At 44.3% G+C, this 27898-nt stretch overlaps 1 protein-coding gene across 2 annotated transcripts; it reads left to right on the top strand.

The window, feature by feature from the left end:
* The first annotated feature begins 179 nt into the window (after positions 1-179).
* ALG9 (ALG9 alpha-1,2-mannosyltransferase) lies at positions 180-27898 on the top strand. 2 transcript variants are annotated; one of them, XM_068418245.1, is made up of 15 exons: positions 180-294; positions 828-966; positions 1142-1276; positions 2096-2166; positions 3077-3165; positions 3706-3841; positions 4211-4298; positions 4440-4545; positions 9708-9830; positions 11735-11889; positions 13376-13505; positions 14271-14418; positions 14726-14855; positions 17975-18105; positions 26263-27898. In XM_068418245.1, the coding sequence occupies exons 1-15, from the start codon at positions 194-196 to the stop codon at positions 26384-26386; spliced, it is 1806 nt and encodes a 601-aa protein (XP_068274346.1). In that variant the 5' UTR covers positions 180-193; the 3' UTR covers positions 26387-27898. The 2 variants fall into 2 exon arrangements, with proteins under 2 accessions (XP_068274346.1, XP_068274347.1); XM_068418246.1 differs by lacking the exon at positions 14726-14855 and having other exon boundaries at positions 26263-26350.

The raw sequence follows: 27898 nt of genomic DNA, 5'->3' as shown, positions 1-27898 counted from the left end.
CAGCTCGGCCCGGTGTTACCGGCGGCGCGGCACGCGCGCTGTCCCGGGGACGAGCGCGCTGGCAGCGGCCCGTGCAGGCGGCGCGGGGTCGCGCGTCCGTGCCCACACCCGGCATGGCGGCCGGCGGCTTCGGCACCGCTCTGCTTTCGTTCGCTGCCGACCGGGAGCGGGCGCTCGGCTTCCCGTACTCGGCATGGCCGCCAAGGGGCTCCGGCAGCGGCCGCGGGCTGGAGGTGGCGGGGAGTCGGCCCGGCCGCGGTCGGAGCCCGCGGGCGCGGAGGAGACCCGCCCGGAGTAGGTGTCGGAGCGGGCGGCGGGGCCGCGGGGAGCCGGGGCCGGGCTGCGGGGGGCGCCGGGCGCGTGCCCCCTTCCCCGGGCGGCGCGCGGCCGTGTGGCGGGGGCGGGTTCTGCGACCGTCACTCGGGCGCGATCGCGGTGTCCTGCGGGGCCCGTTTGTGTTGTGCAAACGGGGCTCCGCGGTCTCCCTGCGGTGGAGCTCCGCCCGGTCCTGCGGGAGCTGGTGCGTGGCCTTGCTCTCTGTCGTTGTGGGGTGCAGGAGGAGGTCCCGGGGGGCTGTCTTGCAGCGGTGGGTTAAGCGTTCAGGGCCGTTGCTCAGGTACGGTGAGGGGGGATGATGGTGCTCCCGTGGGAGGGGACTGGCATCCCCCAAAGCAAGCAGTGAATGAAAGATTCATCTGTACTTACACAGTGCTTAAATGGCAGAGATGCAAATATGCTGGTCAGTTCTTTGCCTAGTGTCACATTGCAAGTCTTGAGCTTGTTACTGAGTCTTCTTGGTGCATATTTGTGTTTTTCCTTTGGACTAGATCATCTGGAAGCAAAGCAGGACAAGTCTGGGCCCCTGAAGGATCAACAGCTTTCAAGTGTCTCATTTCAGCCAGGTTCTGTGCAGCTCTCTTAAGCAACATCTCTGATTGTGATGAGACATTTAACTACTGGGAACCGGTAAGTGGCCTTCTGTCCTTGGAGGTCCTTGGGAATTTGTAGTTGGCCTGTGGAAATGCAGAAATCTCTGTGTTTCAAAGAGAAATTTTCTTACTCAAGAATTCAGAGATGGGAAATGCAAACCTGTCTACTCCGTGTGATGCATGTATATTTATTTATTTAATCTCCCTTGTAGACACACTACCTCATTTATGGAACAGGGTTTCAGACATGGGAATACTCTCCAGCCTATGCCATCCGCTCCTATGCTTACCTGTGGCTTCATGCCTTGCCAGCCTTGTTCCATGTTAGAGTTCTACAAACTAACAAGGTAAATCAGATGTGTGAAAGCTGCTTTTGTGATGAATAAACATACTTCTGGTCTGTGTTAAACAGCTGCTTTATTTGTTGTCAGAGGTAAGAGAATTAGTGTGTACAAAATACTAGTTTGTTTACAAACACTAAACTCCCTGTAAGGTTTTGCAAGGGTTTGTGAGCTGACTCAATGGGATCCAAGGAAAAGTGACTGGGAAGTTGCAGGGAAATGCTGTCAGGCTCTCGTTTGATTGAGAAGCTGTCCCAGAGGGGCTGGCAGCTCCTTGGCCTTTGGAGTGTGTGCAGGCCTGGGGACAGTTACCTGGCAGCCACGTGCTCTCATTCACCCTTGTGAGTTTCACCCTGATGCTTTAGTAGCCCGTATTGTTTTCTGTGCCAACTATCAACGACTGTTTTGATTTTTTTTTCAATAAACTATAAAAAATAAATCTATTTTGCAAGGGATATTTGCAAACTGAACTCACAGAAATGCAAAAGAAAAAGCACTGAATGTGCATTCTGCTTGGGTATCTATTGCCGTACTTAGCATGTTTCTGCACGACAGAAAACAAAAGAGGGGTAGTTCTGTTAAGTTCAGTGGACAGTGTTCACTTTCTGTGTTGTAAAGGACTTCAGTGTTAGAGGGCTAGGCCTTGAGCTGCTGGGATCTTCAGCATCCCTTGGTGTGGGATCTGGGTCTACAAGAATAGGCTCATTCATGACTGTCAGACTTGCTCCATCCTGTTCAGAACTTTTGTTCTTGGGACCAACTTGTTAGTAATAGGTGCATAAGCTTCATTGCAAACCTTGTTCAGACTTTGACTATGTCTCCTAGGTTCTCATCTTCTATTTCCTCCGATGCTTCCTGGCCTTCCTGAGCTGCGTTTGTGAACTCTACTTCTACAAGTGAGTATTAGAAGCTGTCTACAGTGAAAGTTTTGGAGCAATATGAGTAACATATTCAGTTATTGCCACAGGAAATACACTCTGAAGCTCATGTGTAGTTGTGTCTGCTAGATTGGGCTACTTCATAGTGAGTCTTGAAAATATGTGTTCTCATGATAACTTAATGAAATATTGGTCAGAATTCCACTGTTAGGACAAAATTGTATTCTCAGATCTGCCACCCACATCTCGGCTCCAGCATTTTGTTGACTACACTCGTTTTCTCACTGATACCAGCAAGCAGGGTGGGAGTGTTGTAAACTGAGCTCTGCTGGAGGAGAGACTGTTAGTGTGTTTGCTTATTATAGCGAATTTTAGTGGAATACATTGATTGTTGCTGTCTGTAATGTATCTGTCAATGGTGTTTACATCCACTAAAAGCAGTAGCCTGAACATACAATTATCTTGTCTAAGCTGGATTTTTATTTTTACCTGCTGCCTCTTCATTTGTGGCTTTCAAACTATTACCTTGCATGACTTTTCTGTTGATAATAGTCTGGTTTTAAGAATGTGAGCTGTGTTTTTTTGCATGATGGGATTTTGTGAGGGGTGAAAATCTTAGACTGATGTTGCTACAGCAGTGCAGACTCCCTAAATTCCTGAGATTTGCATGAGCGTAACTGATGCTGGTAGAAGCCGAGTCTCTTCTGGAGTTTTGCACTAGCGTAACTTAATGAGGATCTGAAATCCCAGGCCAGAGGCAGTCATACTGCTCTTCAGGTTGCCTTCAGCAGCTGAGTAACGAGAATCACCCACCTTAAAGCTCTCAGGGTGCTCCATGGATTGTTTGTGGTTCTATATGCATTGGGTACTGTTCTTTTATGTACTGAGGATATTTTTTGTGGTCTCTCATTCTCTTTTGCTTCCTTAGGGCTGTGTGCAAGAAGTTTGGGCTACATGTGAGCCGGCTGATGTTGGCCTTCTTAGTACTCAGCACTGGGATGTTTTGCTCATCTGCAGGTAAGTTTGCTTAGCAATGACACTAACAATTACTTGGTCGATAGAAACCAAAGGCAGGTCCAGAGAGAAGAAAATCCACAGCAATAAAACATATGTCTAGCAACTGTTTTTTTAATTCTCTTGCAGGTATTTCTCATGGCAGGTGTGATGACAGAATAAGTGTTGATTCAAATTATTTTCCCTGCATCACTTGTATGTTTCTCTTGTATGTTTCAATTTCCAGGACATGTATGTTTCTATTGCTGCCTCCAGTCTCTCTGCAATGGGCCATGCCTTTTAAACAGGGTCTTGGCCTACCTTCCTTGAACATACTTTAATCCAAGGAAGGAGGGTCATATTTTGGCATTGTCATTTGCCTTTGTGTCCTGTCCCCTCTGGCTGGTTGTACCCATTTGCCTAGCCAACCACTGTAAGACTTATAAAACACCTGCTGAAGGTATTGAATAAAGTGCAGAGACACTTTGAGCAAAGGTTTTCTGTATCTGCAGTTCTTCTGCTGTGGGAAAGCTGTGCTAACCCCCTTTTTTCCTTGTATTGCAGCTTTCCTCCCAAGCAGTTTCTGCATGTACACCACGGTGATTGCCATGACTGGCTGGTATATGGACAAGACCTCTGTAGCAGTGCTGGGGGTGGCTGCTGGAACCCTTCTGGGCTGGCCGTTCAGTGCAGCTCTTGGGTAAGGAGAGAAGGGTTCAGGAGTTTTGCACATTGTCACATGTTTCTTGCCTGGTTGGGGAGAATGTGGGGGCTGGAGAGCTAGAGGAAGAAACTAGCAGGGACTGATCTGCCAGCCTAGTTGAGGATCATTGCTACAGGCTTCCATAGCCTGATTTGTTTGCTTTTGAAGAACTTAGGTTGGGAAGATTTCCTAACCCTAATATACTGAGAGTTAGACCTGAGTTGGATGACTGGAATATGGAGTAGAAGCAGAGCCCAGTGAAGTGATGGTTCTCTTCCAGCTACTCCCCCGCTTGCTTTGAAGGGGCAGGAAAACCTGCCGTGGGGAAAGACAAAGTCTCCGGTTGATACCCGGTCTCTCTTTCAGGCTTCCTATTGCTTTTGACTTGTTGATACTGAAGCAGAGGTGGAAAAGTTTCATAAACTGGTGTGTGGTGTCGTTGATCCTGTTTTTGGTAAGTGCCTGTAACAACCCAAAGAGGGAATGGATTGGGCTTGCAATAGAAGGGGTGAGTTCCATTAAGAAACTCAGATGGAGCTTTTGGGCAGTCCAGCCAAAAGCTTTTGGCACTGAAATAATAGATGCTTTCTTCCAGGTGCCCTTGGTAGTTGTGGACAGCTATTACTATGGGAAGCTGGTAGTTGCACCTCTCAACATTGTTTTATACAACGTCTTCACCTCTCACGGACCTGATCTCTATGGTGAGTTTAAGATAACAAAAGAGGAAGGGAGTCGGCGGTGTTCTTGCTACTGTCTCTCTACCCTGACCCACCAGGTCTTGATTGCCGATCCTTTTTCGGGTGTCCTCTAAAGCAACAGCAGCCTGCGAGCTCCAAAGGGCTGCAGTTCCAGCTTTTGGCCACAGGATGGCTCTCTCGAGCTGGAAATCCACAGGCCACGGTGGGATTTCTCCACGCTGTGCGTTAAGCTGGTTTTGTTCACTTCCAAGTTCTGTAGACCATCGTGAGATGTCTCAGCGTCACAGCAGAGAACTGTGTTAAGCAAATGTGTCTGGGTGCTACACGAGTGCAGCGGGCACAAGCAAAATATGTGTGTTTGTCAGCTTTAATCGAGTGCTGGGCTGTTGTTCCTCACAGTCAGGGTGCAGAACCTTGGGAAAGTGGGTAACAGTGCAGAATCCATAGTTCTTTCAGTTCATATTGGATCTCAGCAGACTTCCTTAGTCCGTGCGGTGCCTTGGGAATCTCCTTGCTTATTGGCAATGTATGGCCTGGGCTTTGCTGGCAAGCAGAATCTGAGGTTACCATAAAGGCATCTAATCTGCAGGCACGTCATCTGCCTGCGAGGGGTTCCCTGGTACTGTCAGTTTAGGATACTGTGACCCAAATCTCAGGTCTGAACCTTGATGGCAATGCTGCGTTGTTTGTTTGGGAGCTGTCACCGTGCTAAGTTGTTCATATCATGTTCTTGTAGAGCTGAAGAGCAGAAAAGTATTATATTTCTAGCAGGGCTTCAGAGGGGCTGGCGGAGACTTCAGGGAGCTTAGGCTGCATCATCTTTGTCATCTGTTTAAGCTCTGTCATGATATTCTAGGAGGGATTCGGCAGTGGTTAGCAGCAAGGCTTTCTCTGGCAGTGCCCTGCAGACCATATTTGTTGGTTCATTTGAAGGGCTGTTTTCTGTGGTGCTGAGTGGTGATTTGGTACTTGTGCTGTGGCACAGCAGGGCAACAGCTGCTTTGCCATGGTTCTTCATCTCTGCAGGAGGGCTCTGAAGCCTCTTGCTGCGAATTTTCTCTAAGGAAACTCCAGGCTCTGTGTCTGATAGGTTTTGGCATGGGCTTGTGCCTGACCTTTTCCACACTGGTGCATGAGTTGTTTCCAGAAGCCTCCAGGGACCAATCTATTCTGAAGTGGTTTATTCATAGTGACATTCATATAACATCCTCAGGCTAGTAAAAGAGCTTGCTTGAAATTGCTCTTTAATGCAATGTGGCCAGGACAATGCTGTGTGTTTAGAGAGCTTCAAAACACTTGGGAAAAATAACACTACCAGGGGAGCTGAAAGGCTGGCCAGTCCCTTTTGGCTTTGGAGCTGGGATTTCCCAACTTTCACATGATGGGAGCAGGAACTGCTGGAGGTTGCAGAGTCATCAACCCACATCATCTTCAATATAAGCACCACAGTATTTTTCCTTTTGACTGCAGTTCTGGAGACAAGGTTTGATTTTTTTTTTCTTTTTTGTCTTTAGCAATACACTCCTTCTGGATAAATACAGTCTGTGCAGTGAATATTTCCTTGGAGTGATTAAGTTTCTACAGCCAAGGGAAAGCAGCCTCTAAGCGCATATCCCTAAGCCTGATTCTGAGGCTTTGGGATGGTTTTGTGTACATGTGTTCTAAGAATGCACAATTTGTGACAAAAGTTTTGTCCCACTTCCTGTGATCCGAGCTTTGGCTGTGACTTGCAGTGTGATGGTAGTTTGGGAAGCTTTGTTCAGCTTGGGCTGAATGTGCTGGAGCTGTTTATGTGACACCTTGCTCTGTTGAGTCCTGGTTCTTAAATAGAGTGGAAATAAATGAAATGCAGAAAGCAGACTGTTTATTATACTAGCACTGAATCAGACTTGCTTAGAATGAGGGCTGTGACTCACGGTCAAATTATTGCGGCTTAGTTACTGCTTAACAGCTGAGCTACAGTTCCTGTCTGCATGCAGGCTTTTAGCCTGTGACAAACATAGGGTGGGGCACCTTAGTTTAAGCCTATTTTACAACTACTCTGCTTTGTCCTGAGCCGCCCTCACCATTGCTGTGGTCAAGCTGCAGCATGGTAGCTTCTTAAGTTCTATTAACTTGTGTGTGAGTTTGATTTCTAGAAGTGCTCCTGCAGCCTGTCACAGAGCACAAAGTTCAAACCAGTTTCTGGTTCAATGTCTGACAGTGCTTCCATTTGGTTATCCCCATGGAACCATAGTGCCATGAACTGACTGGGCCACAGTGTTCTTCCCAGTGCTTTCATCAGTCTCTCTTCTACAGCCCACATCTCAGCTCTAGCATGTGGGTTACTTGCAGGAAGTTAAATCTTCTGTCATGATATGAAGGCAATGCTGTGGAAGCATGTTCCCATCAGTACTGTGCATGGAGAGTTCTTTAGTGTCTCTCCCTGCTTGAAGGACGTTGTTCTGGGCCAGGACTTCTCGTATGCAATGGGGTTGTTCTTTTTTTATATTGCAGTTCTTTCTCAGATCAGCTTGAGTCGTTGTGGATAACAAGAATAAAAGCATTTTGCCCTGGGAGGCATTGAGACTGAATGCCTCTGAATGGGTGAGTCATCACAGTGACCAAGCCTCTTGCTTTTTGCTTGGTGTCTGAATTATTTAACTTGCCTGTGTAATGCACTGCTCTCCTCTCATATTTTTTCCCCCTTTTTTTTCCCTTTTCACCCAGAGAAGAAAATCTGTCATGGGAGAAGGAGGGGAGGTTCCTGTGCTTAGTTCTTAAGGGCAATTCAGTCACACTGCAAAAAAATCTGAGAAAGTAGCCTTTTTGTTAAAGCTGTGCTTCAGACCACCTGACCTCTTTATTATCAGAGTCCCTCAGGACACTTCTGGGCCGTTAAGGCTGTATCTGGATTGTGGAGGAGGTGTGCTTCATGGAGTGTCCTTCATTCCTGAGTCTCAGGCTGCCAAATCAGAGACCAGACTAGAGAGAGCCATAGTTAATTTCCTTTACTTTTCATAGCAGCCAGGGCAGGGAGAAGGGTGACAGTATGGTCCCTGGTGCTACCCTTTAAAGATTTGGGACTTGGCTGTGCTGTGCAGCTTAATTGTAGCCAGAAAACACTGGAGGGTAACAGTTTGTATCAGTGTAAGAGGCTTCCTGTCTCATCCTGGCATCTTCTATGATAAAGTGCCTGTTGTTTATTGCAGTGGGAGTGGGGAAGCAGGCTACGGTACCCAGTTCCAGTCCTTTTTTGTATAAGGAGAGGCCTTGGTGCTCCACAGAAGTAGTTACTAGAGTGGCCTAGCCAGTGTTAACCCTGCAGTAAGTCTTTAGAAACCTGTAGAAGAGAATCTGGAGGCAGCAGGGCTGGGAAGAAACTAAAGCCCCCTTCACACACACTTTTTCTAGATGTCCACTGGTAGGTTTACAGTGTGATACCCCAGACTGCCTCAGGTTTTCCTTCACAGACATATCCCAGCCAGCAGCCCTGATTTCTAGGAAGGGTAGTACGCTTCAGTCCTAAAATCATCTGCTTTCTGCATGCGTTCAAGATCTGTCATAGTGATTATTTAGAATTGCAGTCCTTAAATATGGAGAGTCAGCAACAAAGTCTAGAAAAGGAGGAAGGGATGTTGGCACTATTGCAGTGTTGCCTTACAGATAACTCTGTCATGTACGTCACTTGACATAGTCTTTCGATCTATCATATCCCATATTCAGCTTTTCACAGGCTGAAGATTGTGCTTATCACAGGTGGGACTTGCAAGAATTATGAGGCAGGCGGAGGGAGAGAGAAGGGGAATTTCTAATAATTCACTCCCTTAAGGCCCCCTACTCCCCAAAATTCAAATATGTAATTGCTATTTGCTTTCAGTGCTAATAGCTAAAGGTTTCCTAAATGTGAACCTCAGTTGCTCGGACTTGGCCTTGGTAACTCCAATGACATGTTTCTAACGTTACTAGTGCAGCTTCTGATCATATTTATCTGTACGAGCTGCAGAGGTTTCGGGTTTTCCTTGCTGCTTTTCAGTTGTCTGATTAATTTCAACATGGACTCTATTTAAGTGGCTCTGATTGCAGGAAATTGCTGTGGCATGTGACACATGTCACAACAGTGCAGTGATTAAAGCCCCCGCGTGTCATTTACTGACTGATTGAGCTAATCACACTGAGAGAGTGGCAAATGTGTGGAGAGGAACTGGCATTCCTTATTGTTCAGGATTTTAAGCATCCTGAATTAAGAGTCCGAATAAATGACAGTTGGACTGGAATTTCTTTCAATTTACATCCTTTGAAGCTTGCAACCAATACCCAAGTATGTCATGTTAGGAGGCAGAGTTGGCTTGCTCCTGTTTGAAGCTACACTGTAAGAACAAATTGAAGTAAGGACATTTTAAATAGTGTTGACTCTAAGGAGGTACCAAAACTAGTATCTGGATGAACTTTAGTGGCAGAGACTTTGTTGGGGTGAAATGTGAATGTGAACTCTTTTTCATATTCCTTTTTAGTATATTTCCTATTTCTGCCAACATGGAGTATACTTCATCACTCCAGAATTATAATGATCTCTTACTAATATCGTGTGGTTTTGTGTTATTCCTCTGTTACTTCTCCACAATTAGAAAGAATGAATTTGGAATCAAATTTCCTAGTTTTACAAGTTTCCACCTCTACTTTCTTGCTGTGTAGGCTTTCTTAACGTGAGGGTGAGTTCTGTGTCACAGAACTCTGCTGGGCAAGCCTGACTGTTAGAGTGGCCTGTGATTCGCGAGCAGCAGATGTGATACTATGACCCATGAAAAAGGAAGGAGAAAAATAATTTCTGAAAAGGAAGACAATGAATTTTCTTGAGCAGACATGATGTGAGATGCTCTGGTGCCTTTGTATGGCTATTGACTAACCCTCATGCCACTGCAATGGCAGTTTTGTGGGTGGGGGCAGGACCATGAGACTGCTTTGAGATGGCTCAGGCTCATTCCTGGGGCTGCATCCTCTGTCCAGCTGCAAGATCTTCTGCCCACGCCCTTTCCATTCTTTGGTTCCAGTATGCTTGCAATGGGGAGAATTGATGCCTGCTGCTGATTATCTCAGTCTGTGTCAGGCAGAGAAGGAATGAAGCTGCTGTTACATCTAGATCTCCTACATGCTTGTATTTAAAACTCTTGTTTCTCATCCTTTAGGTACGGAACCCTGGTCCTTCTATTTCATCAACGGCTTTCTGAATTTCAACGTGGCATTTATTTTGGCGCTGCTTGTGCTGCCACTGACTTGTCTCATGGAGTGTCTGCTTCAGAAATTTCATGGTGAGTGCAAGACAGCTGTGAGAGCCAAGCACAGACAGCCCAGATCTCAACCTTCTTACTAAAGGGAGAGCTTGCCTGCCAAAGAGCAGCTTTCCTTTATTGAAAGTGAAACTAGGTTCAGGGAAAGTCTTTGGAATAATAGGAAAGTTCCTAGAGCTCAGTACTCAGTTCAGTATTGACTTCACAATGGAGTTTCTGTGTAGAACGAACACGCAGTGAGATGCATCTACTTATATGCTGTCTGCAAAAGGACAGAAACATATTTGTCTCTTTAAGGATGATTCCTGTGTTCCCTCCCGCCACCTCAAGAAGAACAATGTGTTATCAAGGCTGAACTATCCATACCCAGAGTAAGCTTAACAAGCTGTATGGTACATAACCTTCAGCCAGACATGCAAATGCATTAGAAATAGCCCCATCAGAAATCTTAAGGGGGAAAGAAACTATGTACCCATTGGTGTTTCCATCTTATCTGCAGCTGGAGATGGTAGCCTTTAGAGTTATTTGGGGAACCTTTTGCTGGCTCTTCCATTGTTACTTTTTTATACCACTGCCAGAATGTTTTCTGCAGCAGCTTGAGAGAACAGAGTTGTTATTTCCTTTTCAGTTGTTGGGGATGAGCCTACAAATAGGCATCCTCTGGTTTCTGCTGCTGCTGCCTATGTTGGGATTGAACCTGGACTCTTCTGTGGAAGGCACTCTTCAACTCGTAGGGCTGAGCCCTGGCAGGACAGTCTTGTTACCCCATGCTTTGGGAAGTGTCCACGTAGGTGTGGATATACTGAGAGTAGAGAAAGGAGGAACCAGAATATTACCTACTTCACATTGGGCTTCCTTTTAAATAAAATGTCAGTTTAAACACATGACATTTGGCAAGTGACTCTAGAGAGGAAAAAGGTGTTGAGGAAGTGTGAATTCTCCTCTCCCGTATTCCTAAGGAAGATACATTAAGCATCAGCAGCAGCCTCCAGATTGATCAATCCAGTTAGTGCTTCGCTCTCTGATTTCTTTACTGAATACAAGAAACAATAACATCATAATCCCTGCTGAAAATATATGTTAATGTGTATTTCCTTATATCTGTTCCTTGGCTATGACTGACATACTGTCAGAAACCAGTAAAAGCTCAGTAGGAGATCCTGTAAATGGAAGATTTCCTGCTGTTCACTTGGTGTTCTTGTACTTAACAGCAGGAGCAATTCTGCCAAGTGCTTTGTTCTTATTGTCTGTGAAATGCTGTTAGCTTAATTGCTTAACTCTGCTGTTGGGAGTAGCAAGGGGGCAGAAAAGGGACTGAAAATTGTCAGGCACTGTAGAACCTCCTCAGTATGACTAAAATTCAGGGTAATTGTTGTTATTTTCGAATCAGTTATTTCCTCTGTTAAGCAGAAGGTGCCTGAGAGACCTCTCATGCTGTTATTTTTGTAATGAAGCAATGAAGGTTGTGGAAACATCAGTCACTAAACAACCCTTTGTAAGTGGAAGGGTAGGTCCAGAGGAGATCTTTTCTGATCTTTGTACCTATAGTGTAATACACAGCAGGAAATCTAGTACTTCTGACTACCCATTTAGACATATCAATTCTTGATGGGTTTTGTCTCTTGCTTGGATTTAGTAATGCAGTCCCTTATTTTCTGCTTTTGGTCTTCTAAAGTCTGTTGAAATTGTTAGTGTTGTAGGAATCTACAAAGATTCTCTGATCAAAATTCTATACTGACTGTTTGGACATATTACCTGGATTTGAGCAACACGGATGCTCAGAACATGGTGTGTTTGTGTCTGAAGGCAATGGTTTGGGTGTGAAGAATGGGCTTTTCAATGTGAGATACGATTGTGCAAGAGGGGGAATAGGATAAACCCCTCATTCTTACAGTACTACTTTGCTGAGTGTTTGTTTCTTTCAGTTCAGAATCTGGGCCGTCCCTACTGGCTGACGCTAGCTCCTATGTACATTTGGATCATGATTTTCTTCAGTCAGCCCCACAAAGAAGAGAGGTTTCTCTTTCCCATCTATCCCCTCATCTGTCTCTGCGGTGCTGTGGCTCTGTCTGCTCTTCAGGTAAGCATTAAGGGGCAGGAATGTGTGTGTGTAGGAAATGCATTTTGTTATATCCTAGTAGGAATCCTTCACTGATTTGAAAAAGGAAAATTGATCTTGTTTAGGCATTGGGAAATTGCACTGGACATTTGGAGGAGCCAAAAATTGCATGTTTAGTAAATATCACTTGAAACACTTCACAGAGTAAAGCACTAATATAGATTGATATAAACCTTCCTAGAGCTCAAAATTATTCATCTTTCCTCTGTTAAAGAGGCACAGGAATGCAGTCACTAGTCCCTGCCAGAGCCTGTTCCAGCTGTTCGGCCTCATTCTGCTATTACTCCTCTGTCCTGCTGTGCACACTGCTGGCTCTTCCTGTCCTGGGCTCCCCACCAGCATTTCCTGCTTCCCTCAAGTCACTCTCACTCTCCCCTGGTCAGTTGCTATTCTGACTGTTGATCTCCCATCACTGCTGATGCTTTGCAGTGCTAAGCTGGAGCACCCTAGATGAGTTTCAGTCCTTGCATTCATACAGGATCAAGCTCTGTAATGTCAGCAGTTTTATGGCTCTGACTGAGAATTGCTATGTACTGTCAGAACATTCATCAGAGGGCAATGGTTTAGGACTTTTGCCAAATAATGGCTGTAGGAAAATCTAGTGTATACTTCTGTCCTGCATATTTTAACACTGTTTGATGACATTTTATCCAGTATTCAGTATCCAGCTGAGAATTTAGAACTGATTGCTCACTGGTAGTACAAGCTTGTCAGAGTCTACTCCTCCAAGCCACAAGGATCTGGCTGTTATGAGAAAAATGCAAACAAGACAAGAGGAACAGAAACCAAATTAGGATAGGAAGTGAATAATCACTCCTGCAGAAAGGCAGAGCAGGAGGGAGGGACCAAGCCAAGTATTGGATGTAGTTCCTCCTGGGTATTCCCAGAAAGGCTTTTAAATTAGAAAAACTTAAAGGGATTTTCTTTTAACAATTTCAGAGTGGCTTGTGTTTAAGGGTGGATGCAGAATGTGCTGTGTGTACTTTTATCCACTTCAGAGCTGTAGTTTGTGCAGACAAGGTAAACAACCATAGGTCACTCAGTAAATCTGGGTCATGGAACTTCTGTTAGAGAGGAAGTCAGTCCAGCATTGAAAATGAGGTCTGTCTGTGTAAAGAAGTTCTTCAGAAGTGTCTGAAAGGGACACTTGTTCACCTTGGAACACAAAGATGGAGCCCTGGTAGAGAGCACTTGACAGCTTGACTAGAGGCCTTCCTAGGGAAAAGAGCTGAAAATGTCTTTAAATACCCTAGATTATCAGTCAAGAAACGCGACTGAACAATGTGAGTTTCTGTGCGTTTTTTATGAGTCTGAATGAAAAAATGAAGACCAAAGATCTGGTGGGAGATGCAGGCACTGCTGTAAGGTCCATATGAAAAATAGAATTTTGCTAAATGTGTCAGACTTTGAGTAATTTTATATTGTCTTTTTTTTAATCTTCCCTCAGAAATGTTACCACTTCGTATTCCAGCGCTACCGTCTGGAACACTACACGGTCTCCTCCAACTGGCTGGCTCTGGGGACTGTCTTTCTCTTTGGCCTTTTGTCATTGTCACGCTCCATTGCCTTATTCAGAGGTTGGTATTTTAGACTTGTTCTCTGCTTTCCTGGGTATTGGTCTTGACAGGTCTTATGGCCTGCCAAAGTTGTGCTGCTTTGACTATAGCAGCACATTAGAAATAAGGAACCTCAAAAGTTTGGATGACGTTGTTGCAGGGAAAGGAATAAGTTCTAATGGTCGCCATTAATGAATGATTGTACATGTGTGTATGTATGTATATGCACATTCATACGTGTATGTATGAACGTATGTATTCATGTATGTATGAGTGTATCACTAGAATTATATCAGTTAAAAATCTGCTGCCCTTCACCTGCAGCCAGGACAACTATACTGATATAAAACCTGTACTCAGACTAGTATTAAAGCAGATTCTCTACCTTTCAAACATATGATCTCACTTGAAAAAGCATTTTCCCATGTAAAACTTGTAATTAGGTGCATGTGTCCTTAATGGAGATGGATTAGATCTGGTCTTAAGTACTTTCTTGAATCAGAGCCATGCGGTGAACCTTTCCACCTCATCAATATTTTTTTGCTCGATGGTAGCCATTGTCAGTCAGGACAGGAGAATGTGAATAACGGTGGTAGGATACAAGCACTTCTGAAAGGAGGGGGAGCTTTGGAGTCCAGCTGCTTTTTAGCATAGACCAATTCATTTATTCAAGAGGTTATCAATTAGGAAGTTATGTATGAACAATTTTTTGTAGTCTTCCAAAAGTAGTCAAGTAAATATCACCTATTTCTTTAGCCTTATTTGCAACTTTTCTGTCTTCCATAGGCTACCATGGGCCCCTGGACCTGTACCCAGAATTTCACAGGATTGCCACTGACCCAAGTATTCACACTGTGCCGGAGGGGAGACCGGTTAATGTCTGTGTGGGAAAGGAGTGGCACAGATTTCCAAGCAGCTTTCTCCTGCCAGATAAGTAAGTTGTTTAATGTAAAAGGTACAATTTGGTGAGATTCATAAGGAGGGGCACTTCTTAGAAGAAGTATTTACAGGAGTAACCTTCAAGACCTTGTATCTCTGTTGACACCAGCATATCCAAAGTCTATTGTCAGCAGATTGTGTTGGCCACAAGCTACTGAAAATTTATAGTGTGACTGCTCCTGTAGCAGGGCTATTTACCCTCAGGAATGAAATGTCCTTGGTTATGCTTTTGGTTTTCTCCACACAAAATGCTACTAGCTCCTGCATTTTCCTGCTGGGCTTTCTGACACTGTTCTCTGCAGTTGGCAGCTCCAGTTCATCCTGTCAGAATTCAGGGGCCAGTTACCAAAACCGTTTGCCAAGGGACCAATGGCCACACGGATCATTCCCACTGACATGAACGACCAAAACAAGGAAGAGCCATCTCGATATGTAAGGATTATATATGGGTATCTGTTAAGATAATGTATACTGGTATTATTAATTTGTTACTTTTCCTGGTGGTATTGTGTTACCTAAACAAAAACAGTGCACACACATGAATATTTTAAAATTATTGTCAGCTAATTTCTTTAAAGTTGTTTAGCAGGTTAAATCTTAGCAGTGCACGAGATATTTAGTCACCCTTTCTTTTTTGTCCTAAGGGTTGAATGAGAGGAACTGCCAAGAAATGCATAGTCCTTTCTTCATTCTCTCTTAGCACCTTGAAGGATAGCTTTGTTATGTCCATCAGTATATAGGAAGCACTCACATGTAATGGACCAGGTCCCTGGTTTACATGAGTGGGTCTATCCTGGCTGAAGACAGTAGACTTATGCTTGCTTATGTGGCTCATGACTTTGGCCTGTTAGACGTTGTACAAGCACTTGTGATCTGCTCACAGAAATGGTTGGAAGGCAGTACTATAACACAGGAGCAAACTGCGTGGGTAAAAGCAGGGATCAGTCTTCTGGGTTAAAGCTCTCTTATTTTGAGCCTCATTACATAGTTACTGGAAATGGGAAGGAGGCGTGTTCCCACCTGAGAGAAGCTGTCTGCTGCAGTGCATTTAATTTACGAAATCTTTAACTGTGGCATATTTTTAGCACAGACAGCTGGCTGGTGCACAGCCTGTGACTAATGGAGCAAAACACACTGTTGTTTCATGGTTGTTTCTTAATGTCACCCTACAATTTTGTGATTTCTCATGCAAGCAAAAGGGCCTAGGACATTAGAAATTAGCTACTAAATGTGAATTTTAAACGGGGTTTTAAAACTTTTACTTTTGACCTGCTAATAACACCAGGAGAACAAGATCTTTTCTCAAGTTCAGTGAGCTTACAAGTGCAAGCATACCTAGATCTAAAAAAAGAAAAAAACTTTGCAAGCACTGGAAAGGACCATCACAGCAAATAAATCTAAATAGCATAAGTCTGTTGGTCATTTAAAGGGGAGAAAACAAATGGTTGAAAAGGATTATCTGAGCCATGGACAGCTTAAAACCAGTTACTAGCTGCAGAAATGGGACTGATCTCTCTGTTTCAAGTTTAAGTTTCTATTACTGCTCTGCTTGAAAATTGAAGAGTAAATATCAGTGTTTCTGTTGCTATGAGACACTGAGGAAAAGAGTGATTTGATCTTGTTTTGCAATTCTTCCTTCCTTAATCATGTTGAACATCACTTAACTTGTACTTCTCCTACTGGGGAGATGCATTTGTCTCTGAAACTGCTAAGAAAGAGATAAGGAGTATTATCTTTTACAAAGATGTATCCAAGCAGGAACAGTAGATTAGGCCTAAAAGCTGAAACTGACTTCAGAGGACGTTTTTTTTAACCACTTTATTTTCACTTCTTTTCCAATTCCCTTTAGCTGTGTTTTGAACCGTAGGAACCACCTGAAGCTTGGTCTCATTTTTGAAATATGTGTTTGAGTGATCAGTAAAACACCTCCGGTTTTGCTCAGAACAGTTGAACTTTATCTGTGGTGAATCAGACAAGCTCCTGTTGTGCTCTTTGTGGCCAGGCTAACATTCGTCCAGTCACCAGTGAGAGACATGTGGCTGCAGCAGTACAGCAGCAGGCTGTGCCCTTAGCTCCGTCTCTGTACTATACTGTGCCCACTCCTGTTATTCAGGATGTGATCAAATGTAGTTCTCCACCACTTAGTATAGCAGTTGCATCAAATAAAAAAAGAGTGGGAGGAGGAAAAGGAAAGGAGAACAGAAAAGGATAGGATGTAATTTAGAAATTCCTTGCAGCTCCGCTCACTAAGACTGACTTCTTTCTACAAAGAAACATTTCAAGGTCTGTACATGACTGAAGTCTTGTGTAAATGCCCAAATAAATGCATAGGTGCTATGTTGGCCCTCTGACCAGGATGAGTATTATCCCTAGCTTCAGTGTAACTTGTAAGAATGCACTGTGCTCTACTTTGAATGGTAGAAGGGAAATCTGTCTTTCACCTGGCAGATATTTCATAGGCATTGGAAGTACCAGCCCTTTTAGGGGAGCATTTAGAATGAGAGAAGTGAGATCAGTCTTAGTGCTTGAGGCAGTAACTTGTCTTTCTCTGAATGATTCTACATCACTTACAGAAAAACTTGGTTAGTGGTTTGGGAGTCTTTTTGCTAATGAGCCAGAACCTCTCGCAGGGCCTCGAACATTCTTCTCATACAGTGCAAGAAGTGGATTCAACATTCTCCTCAGCTGAGTTTCTCATGGTGTAGCTTCATTTGCCACCTAGTTGTGCTGCCATGGAGCCATCTGGTATCCACCTAATTAAATAGTTTTCAGCCTCAACTGTTACAATAAACCCCAAAGGTGCTTTGGAAAACTGAATTCAAGCATGTCCAAGGAAGTTTGCAATAAAATTTTGTGGGAGAGCAAACTGAAATGTGGAATCCCACAAGGAAGAGTTTGAGGGAGTAAGACAGAATAAGACATAGTCATCCTGGAGAATCTTAGCTGCCTGCATTTAAGACAACTGATGGGTAGACGCCTTTGCAAACTTGGCTTAAGGGGCCTTAGCTTTTCATAAAGTAGTAGTAAAAACTACCACAAAGAAAATGACGTTTTCTGTGTTCATGATGTAAAACAAGTAGGAACAGGCACGAACTGAGACAGAAGATTCAGTGTAGACATCAGGAAACCTTTCTAACAATAATGATAGTGAAGCCTTTTGCCTGGGGAGCTTGTGGAGTCAGTATTGTAAGAAGTCTTTAATAGCTAGTTAGACAACCACCAGAAAAACATCAACAGAATTGGTTCTGCCACCTCAAATTCTGCTCTGTGACCTGACAGTTCTTCAGTAAGAGAGCTGGCAGTGGTACTTCCTCAGAGAGGGACCCTAGGACTCTCCTCCTATGACTAGAGCAGTAGTGTAGCTTGTATTCCCTCATAAGGTTTTACTTGAAAACATTCAAAATCTTTTACCATGTATCCTGCATGAAACATTTCATCTGTTGTTAGAAATTTAACCCCTTTCTCATTGATAAGTAACAGCCTGTATAAATGAACACGTACAACCAGAAGCCTGCAGGAAATAAACCACAAGAATGTCTTTCTTTCTGCAGATTGACATTTCCAAATGCCACTATCTGGTGGACTTGGATACAGCAACTGAAACCCCAAGGGAGCCAAGGTATTCCTCCAACAAAGAAGAGTGGGTAACCATTGCCTACAAGCCATTCCTAGATGCTTCCAGGTATGCTTTACACATTTGAGAGGGAGGGAGAAGGGCTGGCAGGTCTATGAACTACTTCTGTTCAATTATCCGCTTGAGAAGTAGCTATATACAGGGAGGAAAGGTATATTGGCAAATGCCAGCTTGAAATCCAGTTTCCAGTAAAGGCAGCTTGCTGGCTACAGTGGAACCTTTGTCAAACTTGTACTAATATTTATGACCTAGGTTGCTTTAGAGGGTGAAGCTAGCTGAGAAGGGTGGTGAGAAGGATTATTTTAAAAAAGAATCCTCCCTGTGCACTTCTTGCTGAAGTAATTTTTTTTTGTTTTGCTTTCTAAAGAAATGAGGTGTATGTCATCTCCTCCCAACAGACTTTTGAATCTGCTGTCTTGTTTCAGCCAAATTCAGGACAGGTGTGTATCAGTCTCAAAGAGCATGAGCTCTTACAAATTTTATGAAAGGTGACAGAGGGAGGAGGCAGCCTCATCGAGTGAAAAGTCAGCAAGGTCATACCTTTGTTAGGCATCAGAGAATCCATGGAAGAGACCTCTGTTAGAAGCCGTTCTTCATTAGTTCTGCTGATCACTGAACAACTTGCTTGTGTGTCTGAACAGGAATTTCTGTGAGAAGTGGAGATTGAAATTGCTGTCCTCCAGGCTAATGGGGGATGGAATCATGGTTGTCAAACTAGGAATGTTATTAATATATTCCTGCAAATACAAAAACCTCAGCTGTAAGGGGATGGTTATTTAGTCACTTAAAGCTCTGGTCATGTAGCTGTCATAACAGGACAGAGGCTGACTGGAAAATCTCTGTAAAAAACTAACACAGAGTTCAGTGCCCTCCTATTTTCTATGTGAGACCTTATTACTTCCTAGTAATAGGACCCTCCAGGGAGGGGGGCTGGTAAAAACAGTTGAACAGTGAGAAGGAGTGATAATGTTTGAGCAACTCCCAGGAGTGCTCTAATGTTTCCAGCTTGCTGACACAAACAAGTTTTCTTGGCAAGGTTTTTCATGAACTATGTTTTCCGAGAGACCTGCTGTTACATTTGGGCAGGACTTTAGGAAGGGAGAATGAGATGGCCAGTGAGTCTTATTAATGAGGCAACAGAAGCATCTGTGTAAGAGTTTTGCAAAGGACTCCTTGTGCAGAGCATATACTCCTGAATGTGCATTTCTACTTTGAAGACACATTCATGTGTTCTTAAAGCTGGTTTATCTTGCTATCTTCTGCAGAACAGCCAAGCTTGGATTGTTTGGACCTGATCTAAAGAACTTTGAAGTCAATCAGAGGCACTGAGTCAGGTCCAAATGAGCCTTTAAGGCACTTTGGGTTAATCATGGGGATGTAATTTGCTAGGGGCTCTTTCGGAGGTAGTGTCTGTCTGCCGCAAAGATGCTAGCCTGCCTAATGAAAGCAAAGTGAATTATTCTGGTATGGCTGTACATCTCACAGACGTCTCCAGAATGTCCTGGATTCTCCGTGGCTGCTTTCCACTTTTGCTCATTTTTCCTGTACTTAGCTGATGTTTAGTAGAGAAGGAGTTGGTCTGTCTCGTGGGACTTTTTGGATTATTGAACCCTGTCTAAGCAATCACCAGGACCTTAGAGCAGGTCCTGTAAAGGTGGTGGGGAGGGGAACTTTCTGGCTGCTGTGACCTCCTTAACAAAAGATGCTGTTTTGTTAGTGGGAGACCGGAAGAGAAGAGAGTTTGCAGAACGTGTCCCAAGAGGAGATCAGGCAGTCAGATCCTTAGCCCTGCTGGTGTCGCCTGTCGGCCGCCTCTGCTTCTGTTCTTGTGCTGCATGGAAATTCTCCATGCTGTTCCTTACCAACGCCTCACAGCTGGAGCAGAGGGGAGGTGTGGTGCCCTCACCAGTGGAGGAGGCCAGGTTGCCATAGCAGCAGGTCTGATTTCCATCCCTGCTGTTAGTACCTCCAGAGCTCCTGCAGTTTGGAGCTGTCCTTATCCCAGTCTGTAGAGTACCAAGCCTGCTAGAGTGGGCACTGCAGAGCCTCGGAGGGAGGACATTGAGAGTTGCCACTCCATCCAGCTGGAAGGTTCTCTGAGGGCATCAGTGATGCCCTGAGGCTGTTTCAGGGATGCAACAAGTGCTTCTGTAGTCCAGAAAGTTGTTGGCAAGCCTGATAGCAGAGAAGGTATGGAAATCCCAGCAAAAACGCTTCTGTGTTTTTGTTTCATTTTAATTTGACACAACAAATCTAGGCATCATTCTCTGTAAGAGTTTAGAAATTAATCATTGTGGGGAGTTTAGCTGCAGGGGAGCAGCAGTAACACAGCTGTAACAGCATGTTAGGTGCTAGACATTGGTAAGCTGAAAGGATCCCAGAGCTAGTAGATCTGTGGGGAAAGTTCTTCCCAGGGTCAGACACACAGGTCTGTGGGTAGAGTCAGTGAAGATGCATCAGAAACTCCTATAATGATCCAGGCTGCTCGCATTTCTGAGCATGTACCTCCCCCCACTCCCCAGCTCAGCAGAATGACGCATCTCTCAAATCCGGCACCTGCTTCCACACAATGATTTGGAAATGTTCCCTGCTACCTATGAAGTAAGTGTAAAAACACTATTAAAATGCAGCTTTTTTTTTAATAAAAGGGAAGAACAGAAGAAGTGTCACTTTGAACTGAGCTGTAAGGGGGCTGCCAGTGTAGATTTCAGGTCTGCAGCTCAGTGGCTGCAGAGCAAGGAGCATTTGGGGAAAAAAAAAGATCAGACATCTCCCCAACCAAAACCAAACTCCAGCTCTTGTTCTTTGAAAATAAATGACCCCAGCAGTTCAATTCACTCCTGCTGAACTGGAGGCTTCTGGGACTCACTGCGAGTCTCACATTGACGTCAGCAAGTGCTAATGTAAATCTCAGCTGGCTCTGATAAATGGTGCTGCTAATTGAATTAGAGAGCACTCCAAGCCACCAGCTAATTATGCTCCTCAGGAAGCTGCTTTGTCCAGGTCCATTTAATTCTATATTGGCTGAGCACTCCAAATCTGGCACAGAAAAGGGGAAATATATTACAGCTCCCCACTGAGGAGCACATATTTTCCAGCTCTTTAGGCTGAACCATCTGCTTGCTCCAAACGTTTGGGTTTTCCATAAAAAATAAATTTCTTAGTGCAAAATTAATGATTCGGTCACCTTGTTCTAGCATATCATTACCCTGGTTTGATAAGAGGCTCTCTCTCATTCCCTTTAATGGTGCTTTTCTCTGTGTTACATGAAATGTTTTCCCTATTTTTGTTTTACAAGTAGCTGAATTACTTCATGGGTGCATTGTTGGTACAAAATTTAACACCTAGGGGAAGTGCAAATGTTAATGGGTTTTCAGAGAGCTTTGATGATGAGCTTCCTCTGTATGCCCATAGCTAGAAGGTACTAGGTCCTGCCCATGTGGCAGAGATTCAACTTCCTCCTGCCTCTTCTTTCTTCCATTCCCTTTTCTTCCTTCTCATGCTTCTTTCTGAATTCTGCTGTCTCTGGGGTAAGAAGTTCAGGTTAAAAGATGCAGTTAGGAAGAATCTGCCACCACTATGTGTATCTAACTGCTTCCATTCCATGTCAGTCTATGAGCTTGGGGACAGGGGCTTGAACATCTTCACTTAGCAGTCCTTGCTTCCATTCCAGAGGAGCCTCTGCTGGCATTAGTAGGACAGGACTGTTAAGTTGCTTTCTCCTGAAGTCCAATAGGTAATTTACAGAAATACGCTTAGCACCAAGCAGCACTGTGGTTCCAGCTCTGCCTGACCTACTGGTAACTGTGCTCCCAACTGGGAGCTGCTCTGTGTGCTGCAGCAGTTGCTCCCCTAGAAACCAAAAAACTGGAAAATAATTCAGACCCTCCCTGGACTGTGGGATACCTCCCATGTTGGGAGCACAGTAAGAACTGAGCAGAATTTGCCTGTTGCCTGTCTCTGGCCTGGAGCCCACCACTGAAAGAGCCTTGCTGCATCAGTGTTCCAGTAGCATTGCAGCAGACCCTTGGCTACTCAGCTTGGAGTGATCGTGGCCGTGATCTTACTACCGACGTGCTGCTTGGGAGCTCTATGCTGATTAAGGCTACACACACTCACAGTCTCTGAGGGACAAATTTAGAAGCAAATGCAAATAGAACATTATATATATTCACTGTCATCTGTCATCCCAACCCCTTCCTTGTGCCATCTGTTGTCTGAGGTTGCTGAGGCTGACGAAGCGAGGTGACAGGAGGTAAAGGTTCCCTGTCTGAATTTAAGGCTCTGTCATGACTTCCTGAGCTGTAGGTGCATCAGCAGCCATGGTTCTCTCATGGCTGCTGCTGAGACCAGGCATCGAGGGCTTTGCTGCTGTGTAGTTACCTGCAGCAGAGAGAGCAGCCTTGTGCTTGTGTCCAGTCTGAGTCTCTCTTCAGTGAGAAAGTTACTGCTGAACAAATACAAAGGCTGACCTTATAGCTGTGGAGCAGATATGTTGGTGTTACCATTTACCATGCCATGTTCAGGGTTTCATGTTTTTATATCTGAGATGTGAGAGCACATAAACGTTATTATTTTTAAGATGCTTCTTATTTTCTGTTGCCTTTTTTTAACCTGTGTCCTTAGACTGGGTAATTGGAACCAATGTGAACTGTTCCTTTTTCACCTTTATAAGTCTTGTTAGTAAACAGTCATTTTGTTATGGCACCAGCAGCCTGACTAGCTAACACCTGGTGGAAACTAAGGACTCCTTGTGGACTTGGCAGTTTGCATAATACATCATTTCTCTTTGAAGAGCAGGGTGAACACTTTTGGGGTCTCCTCTGGCTAAATGAGATTTACAGCTCTCCATTCTTGGAGCACGTACTTCTTGTTTTGGCGGAGGAGTACAGAAATGTAGATCAGCTGTGGCCTTTATACACCAATTCACTGTATTGTTATTTGTCATGAGTGCCTTGGCATTATGTATGACATCCACTGGTGGGAAGAGCAACTATCTTTCCACTCTGCGTTTCTCGTCATTTTCCACCCTCGGTATTTTTTTCCATCAGTCATTCCTGCCTCTCCTTTTTTGATCTTCTTTTTACCAACAGTATTTTCTCCTCCCATTTCACTGCTGATATAAACCATGAAACAGTGAACACTGACATTTAAACTGTTGCTAATAAGGGCTGAGTTGCCAGGAAAGTTAAGAGCATGTGGAGAGCTTTTGTTGCTCAGAGTTGTTGTTTCAGGCTGCCTGCAAACTCAAGATGGTTACTGAGCTGGTTTAGTTGGGAGGAGATTTTTGCTACTACCAGCTCCTGGAATATCCTTTTCTTCTAGAAAGAAAGCTGAGTCCTGCACATTCTGAACATATGCCATAAAGACCATGTGAGCACAACCAACTCAGCTGCATTGGACCTATATTTCAGAATACCAACAAGTAAAAGGTACAGGGAGTGTTTCTCACAGAAGGTGTAATGGAGAGGAAGTACAGACAGGATAATAGTGTTTCTGCAGAGCTGTGAGAGGCACCAGCACAGAGGGTAAATACAGGTGCTTAGTTCTGTTGCTCCAGCAATCAGACCCACTGTTACTGGGCGCCCACTGCGCAGTACAGTGCTGGCCTGGGCAGACAGTATGTAGATGCATCCAGGTCAACAGGAGGATGTGAACTGGGTGCTGTTGTCCGACTGCTGTCAGCTCTGTGTCTGGACTGAGCGACTGAAAACATTTTCAGTGCTGCAGACTGTACACTTGAGACCTCCGCCATCAGCTGAAGGTGCTGCCTTCCTCTCTGTCCCTGAGCTAAACCGCACAAGGCTAATTCAACAAATTACTTCATCTTAACCCAAGCACACACCCTGAGCTCTGGGGAATTGTGCTAGTTTCTGTCCCTTTCTTACAATGTAGCAGCAAGCTGGTACTCTACCTTATTTTTCATTTTCTTTGTTTTGAACAGCATCCCAAGCAGCTTGAACACAGTTGCTTTTTCTTGTTTTTCTTTCTTTCTTTTCTTTTTCTTTGCTAAAGGGAATTGAAGTGAAACCACACCATTCACAGAGAGCAGCCATGGTAGCAATGGTGGGTTGTCAGGCTCAGAGGAGGAGATGCCAGAATAAGTTCAGCAATGACATGATGTTCATTAGCCACAAGAGATGGAGGAGGAAAATCAAGCACTTATTTTCAAAGGGATGCCTTTGCTTCTAGTGACTAGAGGGAGGGCTGACCTCCAATTTCCAGGCGCAAGGAAATGACAGCTGCAAAAAATGTTCCTTCTTCAGAATACACCAAAATTACCATCTTCTGCCTAGTTATTTACTTCAAGCATGTTCCTGATTCCAGCACCTCAGGAATTCACAAAGAGCAACCATTTCCAGTGAGTCTTTCATTTAGGAACTTTGCTGGGTGCTTTACCATTTGTAAAGGGCCTCAGTATTACCACTGAGCTTTTTGTTCTTCGAAGTGAAGCGATCATCATTTTTATATCCTAAAGCACAAGCTGAGCACTTGGCAAAAAGCAGGCTTACAAGATACTGGATGCTGAAAGGAGGCAGAGTCTCACAGAAATGGGGCTTGTAAATTTTAGGGATTCAGACTTGCTTAGTCTCTCTGAGGGTAGACAATGCTTCCTGCCTCAGTTTCCCCTCTCCAATGTGGGAAGAATACTGCTTTGTCTGTCAGTTTGTCTAAAAGAGGGAACATTTCAACTGAAAAATGCCTTGCTTTGTGCTTGTACGGCATCTTATGTAACAGAACCCTGCTGCTCAGTGGTGTTATGCCAGTGCAGTCGATATCACCAGCCTTTTCCTGGACGGTCTTTTACTCCAAGTTGCAGGAGATCAGGAGCTGCTTGTTCTCAGATGAATTACAGTAAGGATGTCTAAGAACCCTGGGAGCCTCTGGGGAGATGTAGTTCACAGTGGCAGTTCCTGCCATTGTTTTTTAGATTGCATTTTTGAAAGATATCCAGTCTTGCCTTACAATAAGCAAACAAAACACAATTCATCTTTTTTTCTGAAAAAGTGACTTGAATTGAATGTCCAGAACCTTAGCTGTGTTACCAGCAAAGCTGTGTAAATTGCAATGACCAGCAAGTACATGCTGGATCTGTGTACCATCCCTGACCACACAGCATGCTGCAAATCAAATTTGAGTGCTGCTACTGCTTTTCCAAACTTTATGTGGATGGAGTTAGACTTAGGTCTGTCAAGGGTTGACAGTTTACCAACAAGTTGATCTTAAAGAGATAAAGAGAGAAGCTTCAATGCTGAGGAAGCAAGACTGCCCCAGCCCTGATTTCAATCTCTAATTTTTGAAGCTTCTAGCAAGGTTCAGTGCTGCTGCTGAAGGACATTATATTTGTCCGCTTCACATTGAAACCTGGATTTCACTATTAGTTTGCTCAGTAAGAGAATACATGCATTGAAAATGTACTCAGCTAGCATAGCTCCAGCAATTAGCGACCAAACAAAAGGTACTAATTTAATGCATCCATTAAACCCTCCATGCTTGAGTACTCCATTGGTCCAATTGTTGCAAAGTGCTGTGAAATGCCAGCTCCCATCACTAGCAGGGCATGGAGTGAATGCTGGCAGCCTGCAGGAAACTGCCTCATAGGCTTTAGAGCAGTCCGTTCCTCTTTAATTCAATACCCTCAACAGAAGATCAGCACAAGAGCAAAACTTCAAAATGCCAGCGCCCATCAAAGCTTCTGTCTGCCCTTCAGACGTGTGTGGAGGAACAGGCAGCCAGAAAGATTGGCTAGGAAAGAGGAGATGCCAGGAGCTAAATGCAGCTGTGCTATCTTTCACCTTCATAGTGTGCCCTGAGGAATGGGAGGCCTGCCTGTCTGTATGATACCAAAGGCCCACATGGCTGTACTGTTTGCTTTTTGGACAGTGATATCCAGGATATAAGTTTCTTTCAATAATTACAACACCTTCCTGCCCTCTTTCCCCCTTAATCCTACTGGAATGGATAGTGGGCATGCTGAAGAACTGGGCAGACTGCTGCTCTTAAACTGGTGATGCTGGCACAAACCAGCTTTGGTCCCACCAACAAGGAGAAAATAGGATTGGGCTTCGTATGCCTGAACCATTGGCATTCCTCATGTCACTGACTCACCAGTCCAAATCTCTTGCAAAGCCTCATTTGTGTCGTTTGGAACATACTGGCTAACAAGCGCTTTAAGGATGATTTGTTTTTCCTTTCTGGTTTCAGGTCCTCAAAGCTGCTGCGTGCATTCTACGTCCCTCTCCTCTCAGAACAGTACACACGGTATGCAAACTATACTATTCTGAAATCCCGGAGGTCGAAGCAAACTAGGAAAAAAATGGGAGGCTAGCAACACACCTGGGCAACAAAACCAAAAGCATCTGCTGACACTCTTGGACAGCTGCCTAAGCCATCTTCAGTTACCTTTTTGAAAGATAGCGCTTGTAAGATTCACTAATAAAGATTTCCCATGAAGTGATATTGCTCTGCAAGTTTCCAGCTGTAAAAAGGGTGCATCATCTGCTTTCAGTTCTCAGTGTCAGGTCTCTGCTCTGCCTACAGAGAACACACTGGTAAGAAACCATTTGAAAATCCAGCAGCCGCCTACGAACGTATTATCCCTGCTGCTCCCTGTGTTATTATCTGTTACACCAGAGAAGAGAAAAATGGAAAATAAAAAGGAATGACAGTATGAGGTTCTGCTCCAGGTTGCAATCTGGCACTGGGAAAATCCAGCTCAGCCTCTCTCTTTCTCTCTCCCGCCTCCACTGACCTCATCTGCTTAAGTAGTGCTCACCTTCTCCTAAGGAGTTTGTTCAGGTAACAAGGTTTAGGAATTTTTTTTTTTCAAGAAAAAAGAAGAGGAAAAGATGAAAACACCTGAGAGAGAATTAACTGAAATGCCCAGAATCTCAAGGAATGAAGTAGCATGCACCACAGAGAAACAGCCTAAAGTTGGTCTGTCCAGGAGACACTTTCAAGGACAAACTTGTGCTTTTGGGAGAAAAAGCCCCCAAACTTAGGAGTTGAGCCAATTATCTGTTTTAATGGGATCAGAGTGTTTTTGTTATCATCTGTGAAACCAAGGGTTTGTTTGCTATTTATAATAATTTTTTAAAGAGAACTGTAACATCATTTGAATTCTAGACTATAGCATCTTAAAATTTCTGGAAACATCCAGAGAGGAGACGAAGGATTAATTTATTTTTTTTTCAGTTCTGTTTTCCAGAATAGACAGTATGTGTTACATTGGTCCAATATGCTTCAGAGCAATGCTGTATTTCTTATATCTCCATGTTTAAAACATGCAGTATCACAAGCTAGATGGAGTTGTTTTCACCCATATCCTTGGAACTCTGTGGGGATGGGATGGCATGAAATGGAGCAGAGAGGAAGTTCCTTTTGAAAAAAGGCTGCACAAGCTCCGTGCCTCACTGTGATTAGATTGGTCTGTGTGTGCAGTGACAGAGTGCCAGAGCAAGTGGATCGGGAAGCAGATTTGTTTGTTTAGAAGCTGTTGGGATCCAAACAGAAAAGCACGTGCCTCTGAGGATACTGTGTTGATCCAGGTGCAGAATGCAGTGCTAGGCACTGCAGATCTTGGCCAGTCTGCAGGTTAACAGCTGAGCAGGACGGGAAGGGCAGGCTGTACCAGCGGGGCTGTGATCTAACATGATTCTACTGGGACAAAGCAGGAGGAGCTGGATGAGGAGCAAGGCTTGGGCTGAATCATAGTCCGTGTGACATTGTTGTAGCAGTTGTCTTGCCTGGAGTGAGCAAAGAGGCATTCTCTGGGAAGTTTCCTCTGTCTGTGTTGAAATGGGCTGGTTGGAAAGAGTGTCTAGTGAAGAGTAGGGTGGAG

This window comes from Nyctibius grandis, chromosome 25, assembly GCF_013368605.1.
Source record: "Nyctibius grandis isolate bNycGra1 chromosome 25, bNycGra1.pri, whole genome shotgun sequence".
Lineage (NCBI taxonomy): Eukaryota > Metazoa > Chordata > Aves > Nyctibiiformes > Nyctibiidae > Nyctibius > Nyctibius grandis.
The sequence above is the reverse complement of the archived record's forward strand: the minus strand, read 5'-3'. Positions and strand labels throughout refer to the sequence as shown.